This window comes from Takifugu flavidus, chromosome 14 (assembly GCF_003711565.1).
Source record: "Takifugu flavidus isolate HTHZ2018 chromosome 14, ASM371156v2, whole genome shotgun sequence".
In the NCBI taxonomy this organism is placed as follows: domain Eukaryota; kingdom Metazoa; phylum Chordata; class Actinopteri; order Tetraodontiformes; family Tetraodontidae; genus Takifugu; species Takifugu flavidus.
The window spans coordinates 9250284-9273435 of NC_079533.1; the positions used below are offsets into that span (position 1 = coordinate 9250284).

Sequence of the window (23152 nt, forward strand, 5' to 3'; positions counted from 1 at the left end):
TACAGCACACTGTTCTATTGTATCTTATGCTGAGCAGACTGATGTTTGCATATTTATTTTTTTACTAAACAATAATTAATTATAATAAATTTACTTAATTCCCCCATGCCCAGATAATAGAGAATTAGGACTTTAAAATGGAATTAAAATTATTATTAATATCTATCTATATATATATAATAATTCAAATTTAAGATAAAGATCATTTTCAACTTTTCCAAAATAGGGCAAATTTTGGTTTTCTATGTCTGAGGAAGGAAAAAGAAATAAAATTTTGCTTGTGAGCAACGATGTTGTAGCACCATTTTATTGACACATGATACTGTTTAAGGATCTGATGACTGGAAGATTTAAAAAGACAGTAGGCTCTCAAATCTCCCACTGGGAGGCTGCAGCTCGTGCACGGCTCCTAATGGTTGGTTGGCAGATTTCATGGCTTTTGTGGTTCCCTGGGAATAATCCTTTACAGGATTTACTTGATAACACAAATAGAAAATGTGTTGGTTTGTGCTCTTTTGTTTGTCCATGTTTATAATAAGGATTTTCTTCTGTCCACGATTCAAACACACCCTCGGCAGAAACCAGTTGACCTGCACCCATTCAGGTCGGACGTTCAGGTCAGTGTAGCATACTGGCCAGCGTATCGATGAGGTTATCCAGACCCCACAGGTAACCATCCTCTCGATTGCCCTCTACCCATGGAGTCCGGTGGTCCACGGTGAGTTCTGGAGGCAAGGGTGCCGTCTTCCCAAAGTCGATCATCCAGACACCGGTCCTGCCTGACCAGTCGTGTACAAACAACAAGGAACTGCCCACAACCTGTAGGGAGACAGCTGTAAGAAAAAGGACCCAATACAAGACAAATGTGCTATATTAGGATACAAAAAGAACAAGATTTTCTACAGATTTCCCATAGGGAGTGAAAGTCTGTATATGTAGAGGATAGCATGTTAGCTTTCATTAGCACATCTATATGTTGGTCAGTCAGTTATCATCTATCAATCATTTAACTTTAGTGGTTTTTTTACATTTAATTTTACTTTTGGCTTTCATAGGTTTAATGTGTTACTGAGCACTTTCTAAATGCAGTAATGAGCACAGTGTTCTGAAATCATTCCACATCTGACCTCATGTCTTCTGAAAAAGTCTGATGTCTCCAAGGCCTGCCGTAATTGTTTCAGCCGTATCAGATAGCCCCACTGTTGAAAGCCCAAATTGACATTTAAAAAGAGGATAAAGAAGATTTTCTTTTAACACAGTTAAAACTCAGGTGAGGGAGGGTCACACCCACCATGACGTGTTGATTGGATTCAACAAAGTTATCAAGCGCTTCTGTAACTTGAGCTCTGCTTTTGGTCCTTTTAAAGTTTGTGTAGCATTCTTCATTTGCCTTCTATGCGGGAAACATAAAGTGTACGGGATGAATGATAAAAGGGGAAGTAGAAGAAGGAAGAAACTGCATCATTCTTGAAACTCACCCGGAATCCTTCAATACGGAAACCCAGGCTGGTAGTGGAGCTCAGTGTCTCCCTCCACTGCATGTATCTGGTTTTCAACACTGCCTGCTGAGCTCGCTCCTGTGCTGTTGGGGCCTCTGGGTCCACAGCTACCATCTTCTCATACATATCCTTGCGGGGTTGCGGACGTTCTCTAGCAATCTGCAGCTCATTCTCGAGGTATGTGCTGTGGGGAACAGTGTGTCAGTGCCTGTGTTGTTGTTGGGAAAATAAGTATTGCAACGCAAGACTGGAAAACTTGAATTGTAATCATATTGATAGGAAATGAAACAACATTTAATCTCACCGGCTACCCATTTTGCAGTCCATGACAGCAGGTGTGCTGAAGTGGGTCAGCAGGTTATCCATCATGTTATAATCCTGCCCGTCCAGCGGCACCACACCATGGTATGCTGGGACAAACGGCCTCAAAGTATCCCCCATCAGCTTGAGGTAGCATTCTCTCTCCCCCTCACAAAACCTTTTCAATAGTGTTCCATATTCCCCAACACGAAAGCTCCCTGTGGGGCGAGCAAGGAAAAGATAAATGTTAATATTTTTAGTAAGATAAGGCACTTATCTAGTGAAGCACCTTCAGATTGGATATTTTGTGTTTGCGTTCTTTCATTATATATTTGCACACAACCTTAGACGCCCTTATTTTTGTACTAATCACAGTTCTGCATTCTTTACCGTGCATCCAGAAAATGGGATCTATTAGCTGCATATTTCTTTCTATCTTATCTTCATAGCAATACAAGAGCACCAAAGTCAATTCAGCCATTTTTAATCAGAATTCCATTCCCTGCAAATAATGTTTGTACAATAAATAATTTTCTTGGTTGCTATATGTTGCAACTTTTGTCTTTTTAACTTCTATGATACGTAAAGAACAAACAAATGCAATACCTTTGAGAAAAATGAGATTTGAGAAACAAACCTGCATGCCCAACCACTTGAAGCCACTGCTGAGGTTTTTTAGGCGTCATGGGAAAATAAGATGAAGTCTTGGAACTGTGTTTATCCCATTCAGAGTTCTGCATCAGAATGTTGATGAAGAATAAAAAAAGAACGTTAGTATGCAACAAAACACATTCACACGCAGATGAGTCTGCTGTCTGTGGTTTTCTGTGCTTTAGCAAGCAGACAGCACGGACCTCAGACTTCAGTCTCTTGACTTTACACCTGATGGGAGGTCATTGTCTCCATGGAAACAGCCCTATAATACCTCTAAATGAAGACATACGGTGGACATGGTCAGCTCTCAACTTCGTCAAACATTTACAAGAAGCACTTGTTTTCAATGAAACCTATTAACCAAAAGGAGTTCCAAGTTTTAAATTAATGCTGTGCTCACAGAAATGTTAGTACATTTATTATTTATTTGGAGGTAATTATTTTAATTATCATAGTTTTAGAAATGAGCAAAAGTATTATTTTTGCAAATATATAGTGATGACTTTGTTACACCTTATTCAATAGACCATTTGTGATTAAAAGAGAAGCAGCAGTTTTTTTTTATTTTATTCAAACATTTATCTGTAAAGATATAGTCAATTTGAGGGGTGAGGTATCTGTTATAAATTGCTAAGGAAAATGGGAAAGGGAAAATGATCTGAAAATACACTACTTATAAATGCAGTGTAAAATGTAGAGTGCACAGTTTTGCCTGTAAGAAAGCAATTAAATAATGAGGGTTAAAAGAGGTAATTTTATTTTCCTCTCGTAGCATAGTGGGTGTAATGTCGTCTATGGCCGATAGAGGGCGAAAAATACCCAATAAACACCGAGCTACCAAATATTTTGGATAGAAGAAGAGAAAACAGAGGCTCCGAATAGCAAAGAAGAAGAATTTAACGGTTCCCGGTTGTTGAACCGCCCCTCTGATGGTTTACAAATTATTTGGACTACACAGTAGCACCGGATAAGCAATCGCTCCACCAATTTTGCCAAGATATCGCAACAAAATGCTCCTCCAACGAGTAGCTATGTAGGTGTTGACAACTTTATATTACTCCAACCAAAGGTAACGTTTGCCCATTTTTATTTAGCTGCTCTTTGGACAGCGTATCGAATAATGCTGTGTCGTTCCCATAAAAGTAGCATGATTGGAAAACCGGGAGCCAGGTTAACTTCTCGCGTCCCCGTGCTGACTATTCATGTTGTCGTTGCTAGCTAACCATAGCTAACGTTGACCAATCGACATTAGTAGTATGATAATGTTAGCTTGGCGGTTGACAGAAAAGCAGTGGATGATGCAGGATCCACTGTCACTGTGCTTTCCGCTGATAATCTGGTGCCACGTTTGTGAAACGGCCGAATAAGCAATAGACTTAACATACTGCCACATGTCTCCTCATTTACAATCTCAAGATGCATAAATAAGAGCACGGTCACTCTTGACGGGAACAAGTGAAGTCATCCGCGAAATCGGATCGCATTGTTACCGAACAAATCAGCATTGTGTGCATAACTTACCCCATAAACCAAAGATTAAGACATTATTGTCTTGGTTCCCAGTGTGCGATATGTCCCAGCAGCAAGAACTTTTTCCTATAAAAATGAGGACACTTTTCGAAATGGACACGGCCCACTCGCTACCGCCCCCCCGCGGTGTGTGTGGAAAACGACGGGCTGTTCGTGAGATCAGCCAGGCGGAATTAAAAGAAAATGTGGCTTCAGAGAAATAATCACACACTGAGGACGAAAACGTGTCATAATCAGACGTTTCTCCAAAGGGATGGCTTTGTCCTAACGTCTTATTAAATACAGAAGTAGTGCATGCTTTATTTGATTACAGTACATTCTATTTTTATTGACCACATTGATTTAAAGTCAGTTCAGAAGCTGTAGAGATTTGGCAGTATGTTTTGTATTATCCTGATAGCTCTTTTAGGTCTGATACTGTGAAACAAGAAGAAAAAAGGTCATCATAATCAGATCATCTCTGTCATTATCCTCTTGAAGTCAGTGTTTCACAGCAAAAATCACTGTTTTTTTTGTTCCTATAACAGATCCAGTAATGGAGGAAGGCTCTGAAGTGATAGAGGATATTGTCTTCAGAGGAGTGGAGTTTTCTGTGAAGATAGAGGTGATCAAGGGAGTGTTGATAGTAGAAATCTCTGAGCTATTGACAGCAGATCAGTGGAGGGGGGAGTTTGATCCTGCGTGTGAGTATTACACACCTATCATAATTTAAATGTCACTTAAGATACAACTAAAAAGGGTCTCACCTGAAAACCTTTTTCCCACAGACGTCGAAGACCTCACCCGCAAAACTGGCAACTTCAAGCAATTCCCTATTTTCTGTAGCATGTTAGAATCTGCTGTCAGAAAGGTAAGTTGTCTGCAAAAATTGTTTTAAAAAAAAAAACCCGATCCCAGTGCACGCTGAGTCGTTAGAACGATTTGAGCAGTCAGAATTTGCTTGAGGCTGTGGGAGCCGGGGCAGCATTCGTTTATTCGAGTTCAGTGAGTCCACCTCAGCAAATAATACAGTTATTTCAAAGCCTATTTCCTTCACAGTGGTGGGGCCAAAAGGAAAGAGTCTGAGAGCTTTTTAACAGGAATGAAAGATGGCCCTTTGCCCCAACACCCAAAAATTCATTTTGGAGCTAAAATGACATCACTGTGAAAAATGGACATGTCCATAACTCTTTTTTTCATAACAAACAGACATTAATCCTGTTCTACAGCTGACGTAGAGTTAACACGAGTTTGCTCTTGCAGACGAGTGATTCTGTGACACTTGACCTTCTGACCTACGCTGACCTGGAGCTGCTGCGTAACAGGAAAGCAGGAGTGGTCAGTCGTCCCCGTGGCCTTCATCAAGCGTCTGCTCTCACCGCCAAGAGATATCTCATCCTCATATACACTGTGGAGTTTGACAGGTGTGAGACAGTCAGACTTCTTATTCCTGCAGCTGCTCAGGATGTCAGCATTATTACCCGTCGACCACTGTTGTGTTTGTAGGATACACTACCCTTTACCTCTGCCCTACCTGGGAAAACCGGACCCAGCGGTGCTTCAGAAGGAAGTCCGGGCACTAAAGGCGGAGCTTAACGGCGTCGCCTCTCACGGAGTCAACAAATCTGCAGATGCAGAAATACAGCGACTACGAACGGAGTGAGTTGCATTAAATGGATGCTGCACTTTTATGTGTGTATGTACTGGAGTGCACTTGACATATTTCCAGGGACTTTCCTTCAGTGAATACAAATACTAGTTTATTTACTAGTTTATTAACTCGATGTCACCTGCAGGCTTGCTCTGGTTAGAGAGGAGAAAGAGGCCATGGCTAAGGTCCTGGAACGCCTGCAGTTAAGTGCTGGGAATTCCACGTCAGACAGAGAGGACTGGAGGGTCAGAGATGTTATGAGGACATTGGAAGAGCAGCTGATCAAAGAGCGGGCTAAGAGTCAACGCTCGGCAGCCAAGCGGTGCCAGGAGCAGCGGCTCCTAATGGAGCAGGTTCGTTTCATCAGCTGAAAAATGCTCTTTTTTTCCATTTTTACCTGACTGGTTTTAATAGTTTTCTCCAATTTTGTGCTAGTTGGAGGAGCTGAGAGCGTCAGAGTTGGCGCTTCGCGTCCGGGTTAAGAGTCTCACCAGTGAACTGGCTTTCTTACGAAGAGGGTGAGACACTTTAGTCGTGTGCTCCATTTCCCTACAATGTGGAGTTAAAGCTTTCATGTCAGTCACATTTATTTCAGGTCTTAATCTGTTTCTGCAGCAGAGCGACTCCGACGTCAACTCGCTTCAACTCACGAGTCGACGGGGAAATCTATCGCTCGCTGTCCCAAGAGAGGAGGATGGGATATGGGACAGCCCGGGCTCGTTCAGGATCCCGGGAGCGCAGGGAAGACAGAGTTCAAAGGTCAGAGGAAAGGGGGAGAAGAGCAGACTCATCTGGCCCACGCCGCAGCATTCCCAGACCGTCGCCTTCTCCTACAGGTGCCTGCACGTTCGTCGTATTCCTGGCATCCAGCCTGCTATCGCTGACCTTAATATTAGCTCATTAATTATCTCACAGGGTCGCGCGTTCCGCGGTTTGATCCAACTGCTTATATCCAGGACCGACAGCGCCGGCAGAAAGAGGCAGAAATCAAAAAGTTTGTTTCCACCGCTGCTCCACTGATGATTGGTCGCTCTCGACTTTTCTTGAGATTCTTTGTGTATCAGACAGAGAAAATTACGGCGGGACATGCTGGCGTCACCCGTTGTCCCCGAGAGGGGGCGGTCACGCTCTAGAGAGGCCTATCCTCAGCTGGTCCGGTCCAACAGCCGAGGCAGGAGTTTGTCTGTGGAGCGTCGAGGCAGCAGGAACTCCTCTGACAGCTCCGTGGTGGACATGGAGGAAATGACCAAAACTCTGTTCAGGTGATGGGACCACCGGACCACCCAAAGGTGAAGTCTGAGGGGGGCTGCTGCTTTTAATAGCTGTCTTTCTGTATTCACAGAGGCAAAATGCAGATGTGCAATGGACCCAGCGGGTTGAGTGAAATGGTAACCATCTGTCGGTGTTCCCTGCTGTTCTCACATTTCCCAGGAATAAAATGGAGCTGCTCAAAATAATCTATTTATTTTATCTTTTTAGTCTAGAAGTCGTCTGACCAGAAAACCATTAAGTAGCACTCCCACCTACAGAATGAAAGACAAAGGTAAGGCATCAATGTCTTTATAACAGTAAAAACTTTGAGGAATAGGACTCTTCTAAAGATCCCATTGTCTTTAGGCCTGGAGAGCTCCGTCGATGCAGGGGCAGAGTTGTCAGAGATCGATGCGAGGCTGCAGGCACTTCAGGAATACATGAGAGATTTGGACACGGGTCACTAACGGCTGCTCCAACCGCTCGTGGGAACGGTCCCTGATATCTGCACAGCAGGAAGTCTCAGCCATATTTATTATTTTTTACTCTTCAGAAACCGAGGAAGCACTACATCAATGTGAAGGATCCACTTTTTTTGTGAAGTAACTTTTTTGGGATACAACATTTTTATTAAGTCTAAATACAACTGTAGCACCCCCCTACTTTACTAAACCTCAGATTGTGTTTAGTCTTCCTGATTGCTAATGTGGAAAAAAGGGAGGTTGTGGAGTGGCTTGTCATCCAAAATCAAGAGTTTGAGTGTGTGCTTCAGCTTTTAACACACCGAAGACCAAACAAGCCGGCATAACTGTGACGTGAACGTGTCAAACCCTTGTCTGTGGCCTCGTCGGCCCAGTGCATGCTGGGATACCTGTGCAGTTTAACACAAAATCAATTTGCCCATGCATTTAATTCATAGTAACTTTATATAATGTGTAAGAACAAAACCTTTGAAAAACTGACCTTTTTGTATTACAAATTTACTCCTGGACTGTAAATGTGTCCCAGTGGAACGGCTTTGGCGCGACATTAGACGACTGTAAATAAGAGAACTCCCCCATAACTGAAGATTTCTCAATAGTCTTTATTTGATCCGCGCATGTTCATTGTGTCAGCTGATGTGGATCCTGAAGGAAACCTTGAGGGGTCCTCGCCTCAGCGTGTTTGTCCTATTGACTCTTTTAAAGCTGATTACCGGTATATGTTCACAAGCAAAAAATGATTCAAAAGCCAATGTCTCTTAATTTATTACAGTGTTATAAAAGTAGAAAACAAAATAAGCTGCTACTGTTGACAAGGCACAAGCATTCAAACCCGATTTGGAGCCTATTAAATGGGGTCATCTACAGCTTTTATTCCAACCCTATGTGATATATGAAAACTTGTTATGCATCTGAAGGTATCGTACTTGAAGTGGTACCAAATAAACCAACCTGAAACTGCTTAATCTTTCATTTCTCTGCTGCGAAAGCTGCAAAACCAATACATTCGCCTCACGGTTCAGCTGGAATGAGGTCAAGACCCGCTCAAGTCTGCCCGGGCTGGTTCACCGTCTTCATGGACGCCTGCATCCCTTCAGTCCTTCGGCTTTTCAGGATGGTGTCGATGCGGCACGTCAGCTACGGAGGGATGTGAGCGAAACGTGAGACCGGCCGTTTGCACGTACAGCTCAGAGTGACGATCGCTGAACTTACGTCCCGCTGATGCTGAAGAACGTCCTGACAGAACGCCCGTCTGCGTTCCTGCTCCTTCTCGTCCCAGGTTTTCCAGACCTGACCTTTGACTTTCACCTCCTCCTCAGACAGGTGAGGATACTGTTGCCGCTGTAGCGCAATAAATCACGTTAGAACCATCTACTTCAGTACAACCGTGGACAAAGGCAAGAAAACAGGAAGTGATCTCTGAATTGGAAAAAGCTTTCTCCCACCGTCTGTGACATGTACTCCTCCAGACTGTGAGACCTCAAGTTATTCAGCGACAAGAAGGCGTTCGTCACCGTCACTCTGGTTTTGTTGAGCAGCTCCTGCAACGACGTGTTCAAATGTAGCTCTTTATACCGACAGAGACCAGCGGCGACATTTGTGAAAAGGTAGACGTACGACGAGCTGCACGTCCGTTTTGGCGTCCAGGTTGTCCTCGCTCTGGCTCAGCCCGAGCGGATTGGCCGCGGTGGCTGACTGAGAAAAGCAAAAACAAGGTTGCGGTTACATTTGCTGCGTCGCTGCGTCCAGATCGGGCTCCATAAGCGCTGACGAATCACCTCGGCCTTGTACTCGGCCCAGGCAGCTTTACGTTCTGACTCGCTCAGCTCCTCCTCCACCTTGTGGTCCAGCAGAGAGTCGTGCTCGTGGAAAGACACTATCTGGTCTTTGCAGGACTTCAGCAGCTCTGTGATTATTATGTCCTGGAAAGCCAAACACCAAAGTCTTTCAATATTGCCAATCCTTCACCGTCGAGGAAGGGAGCTACAACCTCCGACCTTTGGCACAGCAGAGGAGCTTCTTCTGCTCTTCTGAGAGTTGGGCTCGTGCAGCAGGTCTGGCGTGAACGTGTAAAGTTCAGTCAGCTCGTGAAGAGTGTAGTGCCTCTCGATCTGCTGCTGGTCCACCACTCGGTTGGACAGAGACTGCTTGGTCACCTGCCGGTCATAGATCTTTTCCTCCATGGTGCCCTGCAGGTGGAAAATGATCGCAACGTAAAATCCAGCAGATCCATGAAGGATTTATTTAACTGATTGTAATATTTTCCCAAGGAGCTGTTAGCTTACCTGAGCTAGGAAGCGATAGATGAACACTGGTCTGACCTGGCCGAAGCGGTACACCCTGTAAATGCTCTGCACGTCGTACGAGGGGTTCCAGGACGCGTCAAAGATCACCACCCTGCTGGCGGCGACCAAGTTGATGCCGAGTGAGCCGGCTTTTGTGGAGAGGAGAAGCAGGTTGCACCTAAAACAAAGTGGAACCGGTTTTACTCCAGCGCGATCGCTCAGGACGGCGGAAATGACGCTCAGCTCTTCTGTACCTGCTGTTGGGGGCATTATTGAACTCATCCGTCCACTTCTTTCGGAGCTCTGCTCCCACGCTGCCATCAATACGGAAGTAATTAACATTCTTGTTGAAGCTGGAAGCTGACAACAAAAAAGAACCAACTCAAAACCGACACCTTCTGGAAAGAGATGTTAGGAAATTTATGGTTATTTCAGCAGGATACCATTGGCTAGTGATGGCATAGCGAGACTGTGGGACGTCTGAAGGAAGGTCTCGATCAGATCTAATGACAACAAGGACTGACTGAAGACGAGCCTGGAAGAGCAAACAGGGACCGGTTACACATTTCTGTTTTTACATAAACGTCTGATCGGATTTTTAAAGGAGACATACACTTTCTCCTCCAGCTCCGCAGCCAGCCTCAGGATCTTGAACAGCAAGACCATCTTCCCCGAGTGCTCCATGATTTTGCCGTCAGCTTCCGTCAAGAGATTTCTGAACCATCCCTTGTTTTCATCAGAGGCCCCTTGTTTCCAGGAAGTAACGGGAGAAGTGATGTAAGTGTGAAGCTGCAAGGCTGAACACTAGTAAACACGGAGCTTTATTACCTTTGACTGCTGGAGCTTCAGTGGAACCAGAATCAAATCCTTGATCTCCTTTATTCTCTCCCACTTCACTAGATCAGGAAACATTGTGAGTTTAGAAAGCGCCTCATATCTACAAACATACGTCCCCAAGACTTTTTAAAAACAATAAATCAACTTAAATATGCCATTAAAAGCATTGAAAAAGCTCAAAAGTAATAAGTGTGAGGTGTCACGGTGGCGCTAACCTCTGAGCTACCGCCGCTCCTTCCCATCTCATCTGATCTGAAGATTTGGCTGCTTCCTGACTTTTCCTGGATTTTTCCTACAGTCCAGGTTCAGTTTTAATCTCAATATTTTGAGAAAACAAATTTAAAAAGAAGATTTTCTGTGACCTTTCTCTCCCAGTTGAGCTGCAGACACCAGGGGTGGTTCCAAATGTGACTGAGTGCATGAAAATCTTTGAAGAGGTTCGCGCCCGTCCTCCCCCTTATATTAGCCGTCATGGAACCCACAGCTGGCAAACAAGATAAAAACCAACGTTCCGGGTAAAATGTTGAATGCAGAAACTCATGGTGACGTATTCTTACTGGTGATGTGATCGAGGTAATGGCGGTACAGCTTATACTGCAGCGGGGTGATCCTCACGGCTAACACGTACTCCTGTTTGGGAGGCAGAAACTCGGCCAGCACTGAATAATCTTTCCTCTGCAGAAAGAGACACGGCTTTAAGACGGGAACGATGACTCGGGGCCGAGGGGACGTTGTCCTTGTTTTCGACCTGCACGCATCCAGCCAGCATAGCGTGAAGCACGTGGGCTCGTTTCTTCATGAGTCGGACGTCTTTGGACGTGGAATCGGCACACTGGCCGTTCTGAATGGGGTTGATGAAGCGGTTTCGGAACTCGCGGAGTGAGCCCAGAAGGTTGTTCTTGATGAAATTCGCCATGCAGTGATCTGGGAGAAAGAGAGCACAACTCTCATCGCAAAGATTTAGAAACGATGATCATTTGGGGGCAATCACTGTCCGGTTACCTCGGCATCCTCCCTGTGTAGGATTTAAATAACGAGTTAGCTATAGCGTGGTGCAGACTCACACTCAACCAGGTTGTTCTGCAGCGGTGTCCCTGTTAGCACCACCCTCCTCCTCGTCTTTATTGCATTCAGAGCTTTGGAAATTCTGGAGCCGTTGTTGCGCAGCATGTGTCCCTCGTCACACACCACAAAGTCCGGACCTGAAAAGACAAACGGAGCAGAGCTTGTGGAAACTCAGCCGGCTCCAAACCTGGGTTAGATGGTACCCCTCCTGAGTGATCCAACCTGGATCCACCAGTATGCGCTTGAACTCCTTCCTCAAGGCCTCGTCGTTGGTCTTGGGGGCCAGTGACAGGATCCGGTACAGCTCATACCCCATTACCATGACCCCGCCCTCTCGGTACCATTTCTGCAGAGCAGCGAGACGGTCCGAGGGATTCTTTACTGCCACCAGATGTTGAACCTGCCACACGAGATTGGTGTCACCATTGGGCGTGAACCGCTCCGCCTTGATACAAACTGCTGTGCGTACATTTACTCTGTCACTTCCCACATTCCTCTGCCATTTCTTAAACTCATAAACCCAGTTGAGAACCGTGTTCAGAGGACAGACCACCAGCGCCGTTCTAAACGTCAGGTTGTCTGACAGCAGCACGGTGTGGAAGAATGTCACCACCTGCCAATGGGAAAGACAAAAGGAATGTTGCCCTAGGGAACAACCTGGAGAAACAGGAATCTAAAGGATATCTGGGATGTTGATCACCTGCAGCGTCTTTCCCAGGCCCATGCAGTGCGCCAGTATACATCCCGACCCATGCGAGGACTTGGTCTTCTTGACTGACTCGCAGCAACAGTCCCACATGAACTGGACTCCTGGGTGAGAGGAGACAGAAGTCAATAATGCCTCGGCCAGCTCGGGACCGGCTCGCTCCAAATGTCTCCTGCAGAAGGACGAAGCACAGCGGCACAGGGCTCGGACTAACCGTCCACCTGGTGCGGCTTCAAGCTGGTCACCAGGTTCCGGTGCACCTGAACAAGAGGCGTCTTGGTCTCTTTGTCCTGATCCAGGATCAGCTTGGTGGTGATGGGACACGACCCCTCAAACACCTCTCTCCTGTCCTCCATCTGCTGTTCCCGCTCTGCCAGGCGCTTGCACCTCTCCTCCTCCTCTCTGAGGGCCTCCTGGGTCTCCGAACGCAGGTTCTCATCGTCGATTATTCGGCGGATCTTTCTGCGACCTCTGGGCGTGCCTTTAATGCTCGACTCGTCATTGGAATCTTCTTTACCACTCTTTAATTTAAAAAAAAACCCCACATCACCAATGACCAGACGCGTGACTGTTAAACACCGGAGAGCCCAGAGACACTGAGTAAAAACAGGTACCTGTTCACTGGAGTCAGACAGCAGGATGTAAGGCTCTGGTTGCTTCTGCTCCGAACTCTTCAGGTCCTCCTCCACTTCACTGGACGTAAAAAAAAGGAAACATTAACTCCAAAGTGCGTCCGTTATGTTGCAATGCAACATGTAGTCGTGGTAACACGTAACTTATTTAAATCCACTGTTAGCCAACACTGCTTTGAACTTTAAAGCAGTAAAGAACGCTTCGACTTGTAGAAATTTAAGAATATGCTATTACATGTGACTATACTAGAAGTCAATCATTTTTAATGCGAGTCTTTAAAAAAAAAAGAAATCTTTGTTACCTTTTGGGTTCGCCCACACTGATCTCTCCCTCCGACAGACTCATCTCGTCACTCATCCAGCCATCGTCCGGCTCCGACTCCTCAGCTTCGTCTTCGGTGGCGCCGTCAGCTTGACACAGGTCACATTCAGGCATTTATGTGGAAACTTCCCGTTCGGGAGGATTTACTAACAGTGATGGAATTCTTACAGCTCTGCTCTTCCTGTGCCAGCCTCCCTCCTTTCCTGTCCGATGCCGCCTTGTCCCTCGAGGATCCTTCATCTAAAGACAGCTTGTGCTTGAGTAGCCAGTGACCTGCGCCGGCCTTACAGGACCCGCTGAGGGACGAGTCCGACGCGACGTCCTCCCCTGCTGCACAATCATTCCGTTTTCTCACACATGGAACATTTCATCAAAGACTTTGTCAACAGCTCTGCAGTATTTACCTACAGCGGAGATCTTTACGCACTAAACCTGTGTTTGACCATCATTTCCTTTAAAACCCCGAAGGTTGCGGTTCCCTGCCTGCAAACCCTTTTCAAATTTAACTCAACCTCCCATCACATTTCATAAGAATAATGAAATGAAGCCAGCAAATGTGCTACGTAGAAACAGACTTACCATCTCCAACGGTAGCACTCTTCTCGTCTCCTTCTCTGACCTCCCGATCGCCGTCTGACTGTGACTCATCGGCCTGCGTCTCCTCATCCCAAGACATATCATCGCTCGAAGAGAGGTTGGCTTTGATTTGGGCCAATAGTATTTTCTTAGCGATTCTTTTAGAAGTAGAAAAAAAGGAAAAAGGTGCCTGAAGTTCATTTCATGCTCAGTAACATCTTGAGTTGGTAACATTTGCTTTAAGAGTGACATTGTTTTTGGCGCCAGGGTCCTTGAGCGCTCGCACCGCCCGCCGTCTTTCTTGACCTTCGTAAAATTTGGAACGCCGCATAAAGTGAACTGCACCAGCACACGAATACACAAAATGTAAATGGATTAAACAAAAACGAGACTGAAACATTTTTAAGATTAAGAATTTATTCCAACAAACAGGTATTTTTTTCATTAAAAAAAGGACACTGACTTCATTCTCCTCAGGGAAACTGACAATGATACAATCTCCAATATCCTTTACTCACTCATTGATTTCTTATAATAGAAAAATCACGGGGGGGTAGTAGCTTAAGTCCATTCACACATGTAGACTAGCTCTTCTAATGAGCTAAAGGCTTTTTAAAGACACCTGAACCAGTCAGTACAACCAGTCAATAAACAAATAACGCACATAAGTTCATGATACATGCTTTCAACAGGTAAAACATTTATGGTTTCAATACCACTCATCATTCCAGTCCCCCTTTAACATCCACTAATGTCCAGTCTGCATAAACCGAGGTTGCCCCTGACGACGGGGGAGTCTAAGAGGTGGCAAACACGGTAATATGGGTGTGGCTCTACCTTCCGTGGTCAACTCCATGCAGCCTTGAGCGTGAGGGTAAGAGCCAGAAAGTTTGAAAAGGTGTGGTAACGTTTAGCAAACCAGCGGAGGGCAGCCGGGGATGAAGAGGAGGCGGCAGAAGAAGCACTCGGAAAATTAACAGACTGTTGCTGGAAGTCACGTGATCAAGTCCGTTTCATGATTCTATCCCACTGATCAAACACTGTAAACATTGCCGCTGACCATTTCCTACGAGCGCAGCTGAAAACAGACTTTAGATCAACTGGATGCTGATCAGAGGCTACAAAATCCCAGATAAAAGTGAATGTTGCCTAACAGCACTGCATTCACTGCGGTGCTGTGAGAAAATCCAACCTGGAGGGGGGAAAAAACAAAAAACACGAGAAAAGACAAACATGGGCGTCATTAAAGGCACTATTTTTGCATCCTAGATCCCCCCCCCCCCCCAGACAAAACTACCCCATCATCAACCCCATCATGCTTTATAAATATCACCTTGGAAAACAGTTAGCAAATCAATACTGAGACTAATATGCTTTCCCAAATGGTCAGCAGTAATGTTTAATCTAAGTATAAGACAGAAGGGTGAAAAAAAACAACCACACACTGAAACCACTTCCATATTTTAGTGGGAAATAGACGGCCTCAAAGACAAGGTGCTGAGAACAATCAAGCAAACACTCGGGTCCAGTGACTGTTCTGCTGTGCATAGAAGTTTCTTTCACAATTCTAAAAAGCTCGCGTGCGTTTTGCATCTCCGAAAGCGTGACTTGTGAAAAACGTGCGCTTTTTTCCAGTGCAGTTGTTGTAAAATGGCGTTGTTACGCCCCTACGAGACTCCCATTTGACGCCCTAAGTCTCTGAACAGCGCCCAGTTCTCTGCAGAACCAAGACAACCTTTAATTTACTTTAATTGTAATAATGTAGTTAGTGCCAAGTAACGACACTATAGAGGAAAATGACGGAAACGCGCTCCAGAAAAGGTGCATCTAGTAAATGGTACATTTCAGCTCAGGGAGGTAATGCAATCATTTTCTGATTGATATTGTGATTGTCGAAAGTGCTCGGGTCATTCTGCATCCTCCCGCTTTCAGCACCTGCGTTGCAGAACGGAGCAGAGCAGCATGTTGCCCAAATGCTGGCACTAAACACACTGCGCTCAATTATGGCTCCACTACATTCAGGCAACAAACTAATTCCTCTGTATTCTGACACACTTCTGTAAGGCTTCATTTTCACTTGTTGACGATGTTTTTCGTCTACAGCTTATTTTAAATGTTGCTTCTGCGACGCACAGGGGATCGAGGTTTACGAATCGTTCTGTGCTCGGCTGGAACTTTACGCTAGCGGAACTGCAGAGCGCACTAATCACCTCCCTCTACAGTACACATGGGAATTTACAACACTAAAATACACAAACAGCAAAAGTCAGCGTTGCGTAAAAAGGAGCAAATTGTAGAATATGTAGCGGAGAGTTGCAGAGGCCCAAAGAGAGCGTTACCATAGAAACGGGACCTCGTGAGTGAGACTCCTAACACACCATTGGTGTCATCAGGGCTACGGTGGGGATTGGGTTCTGTACGTTGGTACCGGGCGTTTAACACTTTGACTGCATATGTTGCTGCTGGAACTGAGGATTTAGAGGATTGTTTAAAAATCTGTAATTAGCAGGTTATTGGTCGCTTTATCTTAACGACACACTGGAAAAATGCACCGCTGGGATCAAACAGTAAAACCTTCCGGAAAACACAACCCCGAACCAATCAGAGGATTGAATTTGCCTAATTAGCAAAAACTAAACTAAATGTGCCTCCAAGAACTTGCATATAGGTTATACTTTTGTGCACGTCTGTTAGCCCACTTTATTTTGATTTGAGCAAAGTCACACTGTAAGACCACAATTGTAACTTTGGAAATTTAAAAAACATGACAAAAGCAAACAGATAAGTTTACAAGGTGAAGCACAAACTCATAGAAGCTCTTTCCATGCCATAAATGAAAATCAAATGGCAGGTCCACTTTCATTTTTGGAAGCTGAGAAAGAAAAATCTCTATGTGCAATTTTCGCTAGCAATGTGCTTACTCACAGTAACAAATAAAGGAGGTAACAGTTTCTTTGGCCAAAGATAATAATAATAATATAATAAAAAAGGAAAGCCGTGGGTCAAGAAGTCTTAGAAGGCCATGGTATAAGACACGTATAAGTTATTGTTCAAATGTATGCTCACAATTCTTCAAATAGGTGAAAATACTTCCCCTTTCAGTGTATCAGCGCTATACAAAGGGAAGCGTTGTACAAGAAGGAATAAAAATACTCAATCAAAGGTATGTAAAATTGACAGACTGGATTATTTACTAAATGAAAACAACACAAGCAGACAGTTCTGCTCCTCAGTCACAGGCTCATCCTTCATCAGGTTCCCTCACACTGGTCAAAGTGCACCTCTAGAACACGTATTTGATCTCTGCAGCACGACGGCAGCTACGTTTTGGTCTTTTCGATATCGATAACCTAGTTTTAACACGCAAGTTGGTCGATATGACACAGGGGTTGGTTTTCGGAGGTGCAGTCTTTCGTCCACACCTAGGATGTTTTTCAAAGTCTACGTCCAGGCGTTTGGAACCATACCTATTTTCCGGATCGTCGTCATCCTCTGCTGTCCACAAGGGCCCAGATTCAGAGGGCTCCTCATCACCTACCCAGAAAACACAGATTAGAAATACAAAAAAAAAACAATTGAATGATGTATATTTGTTGTGCAGATTATCTGAGCTAAAATACAGGGTTTTAAAAATTTTTTTTATTGAATGAAAAGTCATCCAAGCCTCACCGGATGACTGATGGAATGCTGCTGCCCCCATTAAGGCCACTTCTTCAGTGATTGGTTTGATCTTCTGATCGTCACTGCTCGAGTCATCGTGGACGTCTTCACTCGATGAGGACGTCGTTTCCTGGCCAGCTTTAGCCTCGGCTGTTCCGGCCTGTATCCTGTCTGAGCCCTTCTCTCCTCTTTTGACAGGCTTTTCTCTCGAACAGTGCGCGTCTTCCTGGGAATCTTGATCGTCGCTCGAGGATTCTGTCCTTCTCTCCCTCCATAACTTGACTCTTCTGCTGCCAGAGAGTGACTCGGGGGAACGGTCCAGCAACTTGCGTTTGCGGCGAGTTTTCTCGGGCAACTTTGGGCTGCTCTTATTCAACCAAAAGATACATTTCTTGGCCACCTTAGCGGGGACCTTGTCACCATCCTCCTCGCTCTGAGGCTCATCTGAGCTTTGTGCTAATGCTGCCCGGTTAATCAGTGCAATGGGGACTTCGTCCGAGTCCGAATTGTCTCTCATGCCGTTCAAACTCTGCACTTCAGAGTTGTCGGCTGCTAGTGAGTTGGAGGTTTCCTCCTGGGAAGAGTCGCTGTCGCTGTTTGCTGCTGAAAATGAACATTTGGCCTTAATATCACTGGGTCGACGCAGAGGTGTGATCTTCAGGCGAGGAGATCGTCGAGTCCCAGACTCTTCTGCATGTAAAGACATACTGGATTTGTACATCTTACTGTCACTGGGTTTATCTTCCGATCGACTCAGTGACCCTGACATTTTTTGGGAAGAGTCAGCAGTGGGCTCCCTGTTCATAGTTACAGGAGTAAGTTTTACCACTAGTTTTTTAGTCATGCTGACGCCACTTTCCGAAGGTTTCAGGCGACTCTCTGGATCCCCGGAATTGTTCATGCTCTCCCCAATGCCGGGAGGTGCCTGTTTTCCTTCTGCGAAACATTTAGGATTTGAATCGTCATCCATCAGATGTTCCGCTGCCAATTTCTGCAAGTCACATAAGCATCTTTCGTCAGCGATAGTCAACTCTACGTCTGCTTCCGTAGCAGTTTGTGTGTTGGCGTTGTCCCCCAGGAACCTCTCCCAACAGCTCGCCACATCCAAATCATTGAATTCTTCCTTCAGACTTTCCTCTAGAGCCGACAGTGACTTTCGCAACCCTTTAACTACTGACAAAAAAGCGTTCAGGTACAGATTCCGAACCTCTGGTGTTCGTTTGTTTGTTACGGTATGAATGAACGTGACGAAAGTTCGGTTTAAAAAGTTTGTCGAGTCTATTAAATGTTTCGCCGTTTTGGTAGCGTCCTTGGAAACCTGCAGCGTGCTGTAGTTGAAAATGACATTCCCATCCATGCCGGTATGATCCCATTTATCTAAAGGAATGTTCTGCGGAAGCCGTTCCACTCGGTTCTGCCTGCGTTGCTGAGAAAAGAGGCTCTCCATGTTTTCCAGGATTTTGTTGCAGGCCGTCACCAGACCAAAGAGCGGCTCTGGGTTGCACACATAGCAGTACCAGTTGCTTGCCACGACATTGGATAGTTCTTTCCTTCCCAAATTCCTCAGAATACACTTTTTGCAGAAGGCGTTATTGCAGAAGTCGCAGCAGATCAGGTTGCCTCCTTCAGCGCACCACCTGCATGAGAGCAGAGTTTAGAAAGGTTTTCTCCAGGTCAGGAAAAAGGATTTTACCATGAATAATGTAAACACAAACTGTACCTGCACTGCTCGTCCATTCCTTCACCATCTTTACTGATGTCATCACTTAAATAATATTTATAACACCCCTGAGAAGATATTTGCAGATGAGTCGATTAAAAGGCTACCAGAACACAATGTTGAAACTAATGATAACGTAGCAGACTCACTTTACAGACAAGTACTTTCAACACAGGATGTCGGAAGAGAGAATCTCTCTGGAAGTGGTTAATTTGCCGACCACATGCAGTGCAACTGACAATTTCCATGTGTTCGCCTCCTGTAATGAAAAAACATTTGCATTAACATTAAGGGCGATAACTGTGTTTAACAGTCGGGCTAAAATGGTAAAACCACCCAGTTCCCCCTCTGCTCGAGCACATGAAGAGCCAAACGCTGTAAGCTTTCCACCATTACAATCTATTGCTCTAATGGCCGTGCATGCAATAACCAAGCGTGTGGCAGTTTATAAAATCTAGGAGTGACTGACCCCCACGTCTTCTTGAGAGCACGTTTGGTTTCCTGCTGCAGAACTCTGGACCCCTGAAGCCATCTCTTCCATTATCAGCAGGTTCAGGCTGCACGAGGACTGTGCCTGAGAACATTAAAGGCACATTTGGCTAAAAATGTGTTTTGCAGTCATTCAGAACTCAGCACAGGCAAACACAACTCGACAGTATGGCAGTACACACATGTGATTGCCCAACAACTGTAAAATTGGTTGGATTCTATTATAATAAGCACAATAATACAAGAAATGTGTGTCCACAAAATGCTGAAACTGATAGAAGAAATAACAGATGTGGCTCCTCTGCAGGAAATTCAGGGTAATTTTATGGGTTCGGGGCCATTGGTGTCCACCCAAAGAGCCATTTACAGGAACTTTTGCTGCGACTAATCAGTCCCTCCACCAGGGTAGGTACTTAGAACGCCCCCCAAGAGGCATTAGGTGTTTCTTGGAGCTGAATGGGAGCACATTCTGATGCCATTAGAAATCACCAAAACAACAAGTTTTTACACAAACCATCAACCACCTCAGCTCTTCCCACATTCTTCTCCTCCCTCACTGTTTTCTTTATGATTCTTTATGATTCTTGGCAGGTTGCCAAACGTTGAAACAGTGGCGCAACCATTACACAGCACTTGAAAGTGCTGATGTCCTACCCCAAGTGCCAAGTGAGAGGAAGTGTTCCCGCAATGTTCCTGCCCCCAGTATTTAACAGGAACCCGCGCAGTGGAAACAGACCTAAGCTGAATATGTTAAGACCAACCTTTGGGCAAACTGGCGACGTCCAGGTGACCATTTGCATTGAGCAGAGGTTCTGAACTTTCACTTGCATTCGAGTCCCCAGATTCATCCAGCCCCGAGTGTCTTATCACCACAGAGGGTTTTCTGGAATAATGAGAGAAGTAATGGCTTACAGACTTTATAGGTTCACCTCTCACCCACTTATCTTCATGCTGCTTTTCCTATGCAAACAAAATAGGCAAGAAGGAAAACTCACCTTCTTGAGTATCTGGCATGCAGGTGTGCCTACAGGGCAAGACAGGGGTTTAGGCTACTTGGCATTTCTAAAGCACAACTTTTTTTTGTTTAAACTGCAGCAGTAATGTATCATTTTTTCTCAGTAAATAAGATTTATTTATTGATTATGTTTTGATGAAAACATCTGGACACTAACTGCATCAAAACCATTATCAGATCTGACGATCCTTGTCATCAGGGACCGTTAGCATTTATTTAATTCAAGCAGAATTAAAGTCACCTGACTAAAAACCATCCTGCTAGCACCATATAACATTAATCCCAACATTTCCTGACTGGCTGATGCACCTGTAGGAGAAAGGTTGTTGCTATGAAGCTCAACCTGAGCTCGGAGGTATACTCCTCATTGTAGTGAGAAGAGAGAATAATTGTGGTTTTAAGCAGTATAATTACAAATAACAACGGTGTGTTGGGGTTCCTGTGATCGTTGCACTATATAAATTTACCTCCGTCACAGCTCGACCTGTTGTGTTTTCTGCAGAGCATCTATTTGCCAGACCTGAGAACCAGAAAACACTTTTGTTAAGAATGAAAACTCTGCAAATTCATAAATAGGATAATTAAAAACTGTACCATCCACATCCTGCGAGGCTGCATTATGCTTGTTGTCCTCAATGGTGGAGTGGGCCAAATACTCGTGTAGTTTGTTGACCAACACATTCAGCTTGCTGCTAGACTTACTGCATTGGGAAGGAAAAGCATGATAAACTATTGACCATACAGACAACTAAACATTGATGTTTTACATTACATTTTTTCTGGACAATACACAAACTAACACTTGAATGCATATAATTGTTCTTTAGATTAACATGGAGGTTTTTACTGTATAGTTTTTGTATCCATAGTTCTATAACAGATTGTATTATTGTCATCTATATTGTAGACATTGTTGTGCAGTGAAACCTGCATTCATCTATGCATACGACAATAAACACTTGTCAGAATTCAAAGGTGGTCTTTAATGCAGCAGCTGCAGCTTTTTGATCAGACATGAGGAGGTTTAAACTAAAGTCAGGCAGCCCTTTTGTTCATTTGTTTCCAACACACATAATAGAAAACACAAAAGCTGTCATCTCAAAGCAGTCACAACAATGGTTACAGAGTGTGTCAAAAGCACTTTTAACACTCTAAAATGGTCAAAAACTCTAATGCAAAAGATCCCGCTAAAAGTATTTTGAGGGAAGGCCTGCGACTCTGCGTCAACGCCAGAACTACAGCCAGCAACTTCAAATCCCTGCTCAAACAGGGGATCTGCACTTTGCTGGTTAGGCAAATGAGATGCCTTTTTTCAGCAACTTGATATTTGCAACCATGAAAATTGGTTGTTTATGTCTGCACAAGTCTGATATTGACTTGCAACTCATCAGTAAGCAAAAAGTTGTGGTTTTCTTGCTGTCTGATGGTTAACTAAGTATGACAGTTTATTACACATCTTTTAGTGATTGATAAATGATGCATGTAGGTGATCTACAGCAAACTAATGAGATTATAATGCCATATTATCAGAAACAACGAATTAAAATGTAAGGGTTTATCTTGTTGCTGTACAATTTAAGGAATTTAGTAATAAAGTAGACACTGGCCAAGACGCTTAAGTGTTAGGTATTTAAGGATTCCAAACTATGTAAAACGAGATAAATGCTGATATATATATTATACATTTGGGAATACTTTTAAAATAAGGCGTACGCAATTAAAAATTACCAGTGAAAACTATTTTGTTGAATTTTTCGAAGGTTTTGACAACTCTAGCGATGAATATTGTCATAATGTTGCAGTCGTGATAATTATTCAAACACAATAGGCCTATGGAGTAACTATCGCCGTAAATTTGGATTTGTATCTTCATTGTTAACTTAGCAATAGCGACGAGAAAATATTTATCATTAAATTATGTCCGATATGCATTTAATGCGATGGCGAAAGTCACCCACGTCTTGTATGAGGCAACACTCGGGCCCAAAAAACACCTAATTATCAGTTGCCAGCTACACAATTATTGCCAGTATACCAGTAGTTAAGGTTTTAGTTGCAACAATTAGCTGCTGGTAAGCTAACTAGCCGTCGTGTGAGCCTGTGCAAAAAACATTTAACAGAATGTTTCCACCTCAGCATTGCCGCAGAAATATCCCAATCCACGTCAATAACCGAAATGGTCCTTATAGTTTCCTGACTGCATATCATTTAAAATAAATACAGCGTTCTCTTTACACTCAGCATCCTTCTATTCAATGCTAAACTAGCATCGAGGCATGTTTCTTCGCACTTCCTTTATGTTTGTAAATCACTCGCAGCTTGTTGGTAAAATACTCGTTACCGCCCCCTACTGGAGTGGGAAATATCTTAAATTTCACTTGGAAATGACTGAATTTTACTAAAACGAATATAATAAAAGCCTTTTTTAGGTTAAGGTTACCATGAACTCTTTAAGAGTACGGCAATTATCTATGCCTGGTTTTATTTGCTTTGACCTCT

At 44.2% G+C, this 23152-nt stretch overlaps 3 protein-coding genes across 7 annotated transcripts; 1 reads left to right on the forward strand and 2 right to left on the reverse strand.

Moving 5' to 3' along the window:
- Window positions 1-291: 291 nt before the first annotated feature.
- On the reverse strand, window positions 292-4117 carry itpkca (inositol-trisphosphate 3-kinase Ca). 3 transcript variants are annotated; one of them, XM_057053734.1, is made up of 7 exons: window positions 3975-4117; window positions 2437-2533; window positions 1804-2017; window positions 1479-1683; window positions 1292-1390; window positions 1128-1199; window positions 292-819 (listed from the first exon to the last, which is right to left on the reverse strand). In XM_057053734.1, exons 2-7 carry the CDS (start codon window positions 2483-2485, stop codon window positions 619-621), a joined length of 840 nt encoding a protein of 279 aa, XP_056909714.1. In that variant the 5' UTR covers window positions 2486-2533; window positions 3975-4117; the 3' UTR covers window positions 292-618. The 3 variants fall into 3 exon arrangements, with proteins under 3 accessions (XP_056909714.1, XP_056909713.1, XP_056909715.1); XM_057053733.1 differs by having other exon boundaries at window positions 1292-1393; XM_057053735.1 differs by having other exon boundaries at window positions 607-833; window positions 1292-1393.
- ccdc61 (coiled-coil domain containing 61) lies at window positions 3320-8306 on the forward strand. 2 transcript variants are annotated; one of them, XM_057053727.1, is made up of 13 exons: window positions 3320-3522; window positions 4511-4666; window positions 4751-4833; window positions 5226-5386; window positions 5469-5621; window positions 5759-5966; window positions 6049-6131; window positions 6229-6449; window positions 6529-6607; window positions 6678-6875; window positions 6956-7001; window positions 7093-7156; window positions 7231-8306. In XM_057053727.1, the coding sequence occupies exons 2-13, from the start codon at window positions 4519-4521 to the stop codon at window positions 7329-7331; spliced, it is 1545 nt and encodes a 514-aa protein (XP_056909707.1). In that variant the 5' UTR covers window positions 3320-3522; window positions 4511-4518; the 3' UTR covers window positions 7332-8306. The 2 variants fall into 2 exon arrangements, with proteins under 2 accessions (XP_056909707.1, XP_056909709.1); XM_057053729.1 differs by having other exon boundaries at window positions 6232-6449.
- Window positions 8094-22964, reverse strand: LOC130537172 (transcriptional regulator ATRX-like). 2 transcript variants are annotated; one of them, XM_057053726.1, is made up of 34 exons: window positions 22785-22964; window positions 21248-21354; window positions 21121-21173; window positions 20634-20662; window positions 20400-20521; window positions 19619-19723; window positions 19299-19408; window positions 19150-19217; window positions 17439-19066; window positions 17237-17303; window positions 13773-13927; window positions 13362-13520; window positions 13174-13282; window positions 12854-12932; window positions 12454-12760; window positions 12234-12343; window positions 12003-12146; window positions 11756-11933; window positions 11533-11670; window positions 11217-11392; window positions 11026-11143; window positions 10831-10952; window positions 10684-10760; window positions 10460-10527; window positions 10245-10377; window positions 10075-10166; window positions 9886-9991; window positions 9632-9809; window positions 9344-9535; window positions 9125-9268; window positions 8964-9041; window positions 8792-8887; window positions 8559-8687; window positions 8094-8483 (listed from the first exon to the last, which is right to left on the reverse strand). In XM_057053726.1, the coding sequence occupies exons 1-34, from the start codon at window positions 22859-22861 to the stop codon at window positions 8391-8393; spliced, it is 5547 nt and encodes a 1848-aa protein (XP_056909706.1). In that variant the 5' UTR covers window positions 22862-22964; the 3' UTR covers window positions 8094-8390. The 2 variants fall into 2 exon arrangements, with proteins under 2 accessions (XP_056909706.1, XP_056909705.1); XM_057053725.1 differs by having other exon boundaries at window positions 13362-13523.
- Window positions 22965-23152: the final 188 nt, after the last annotated feature.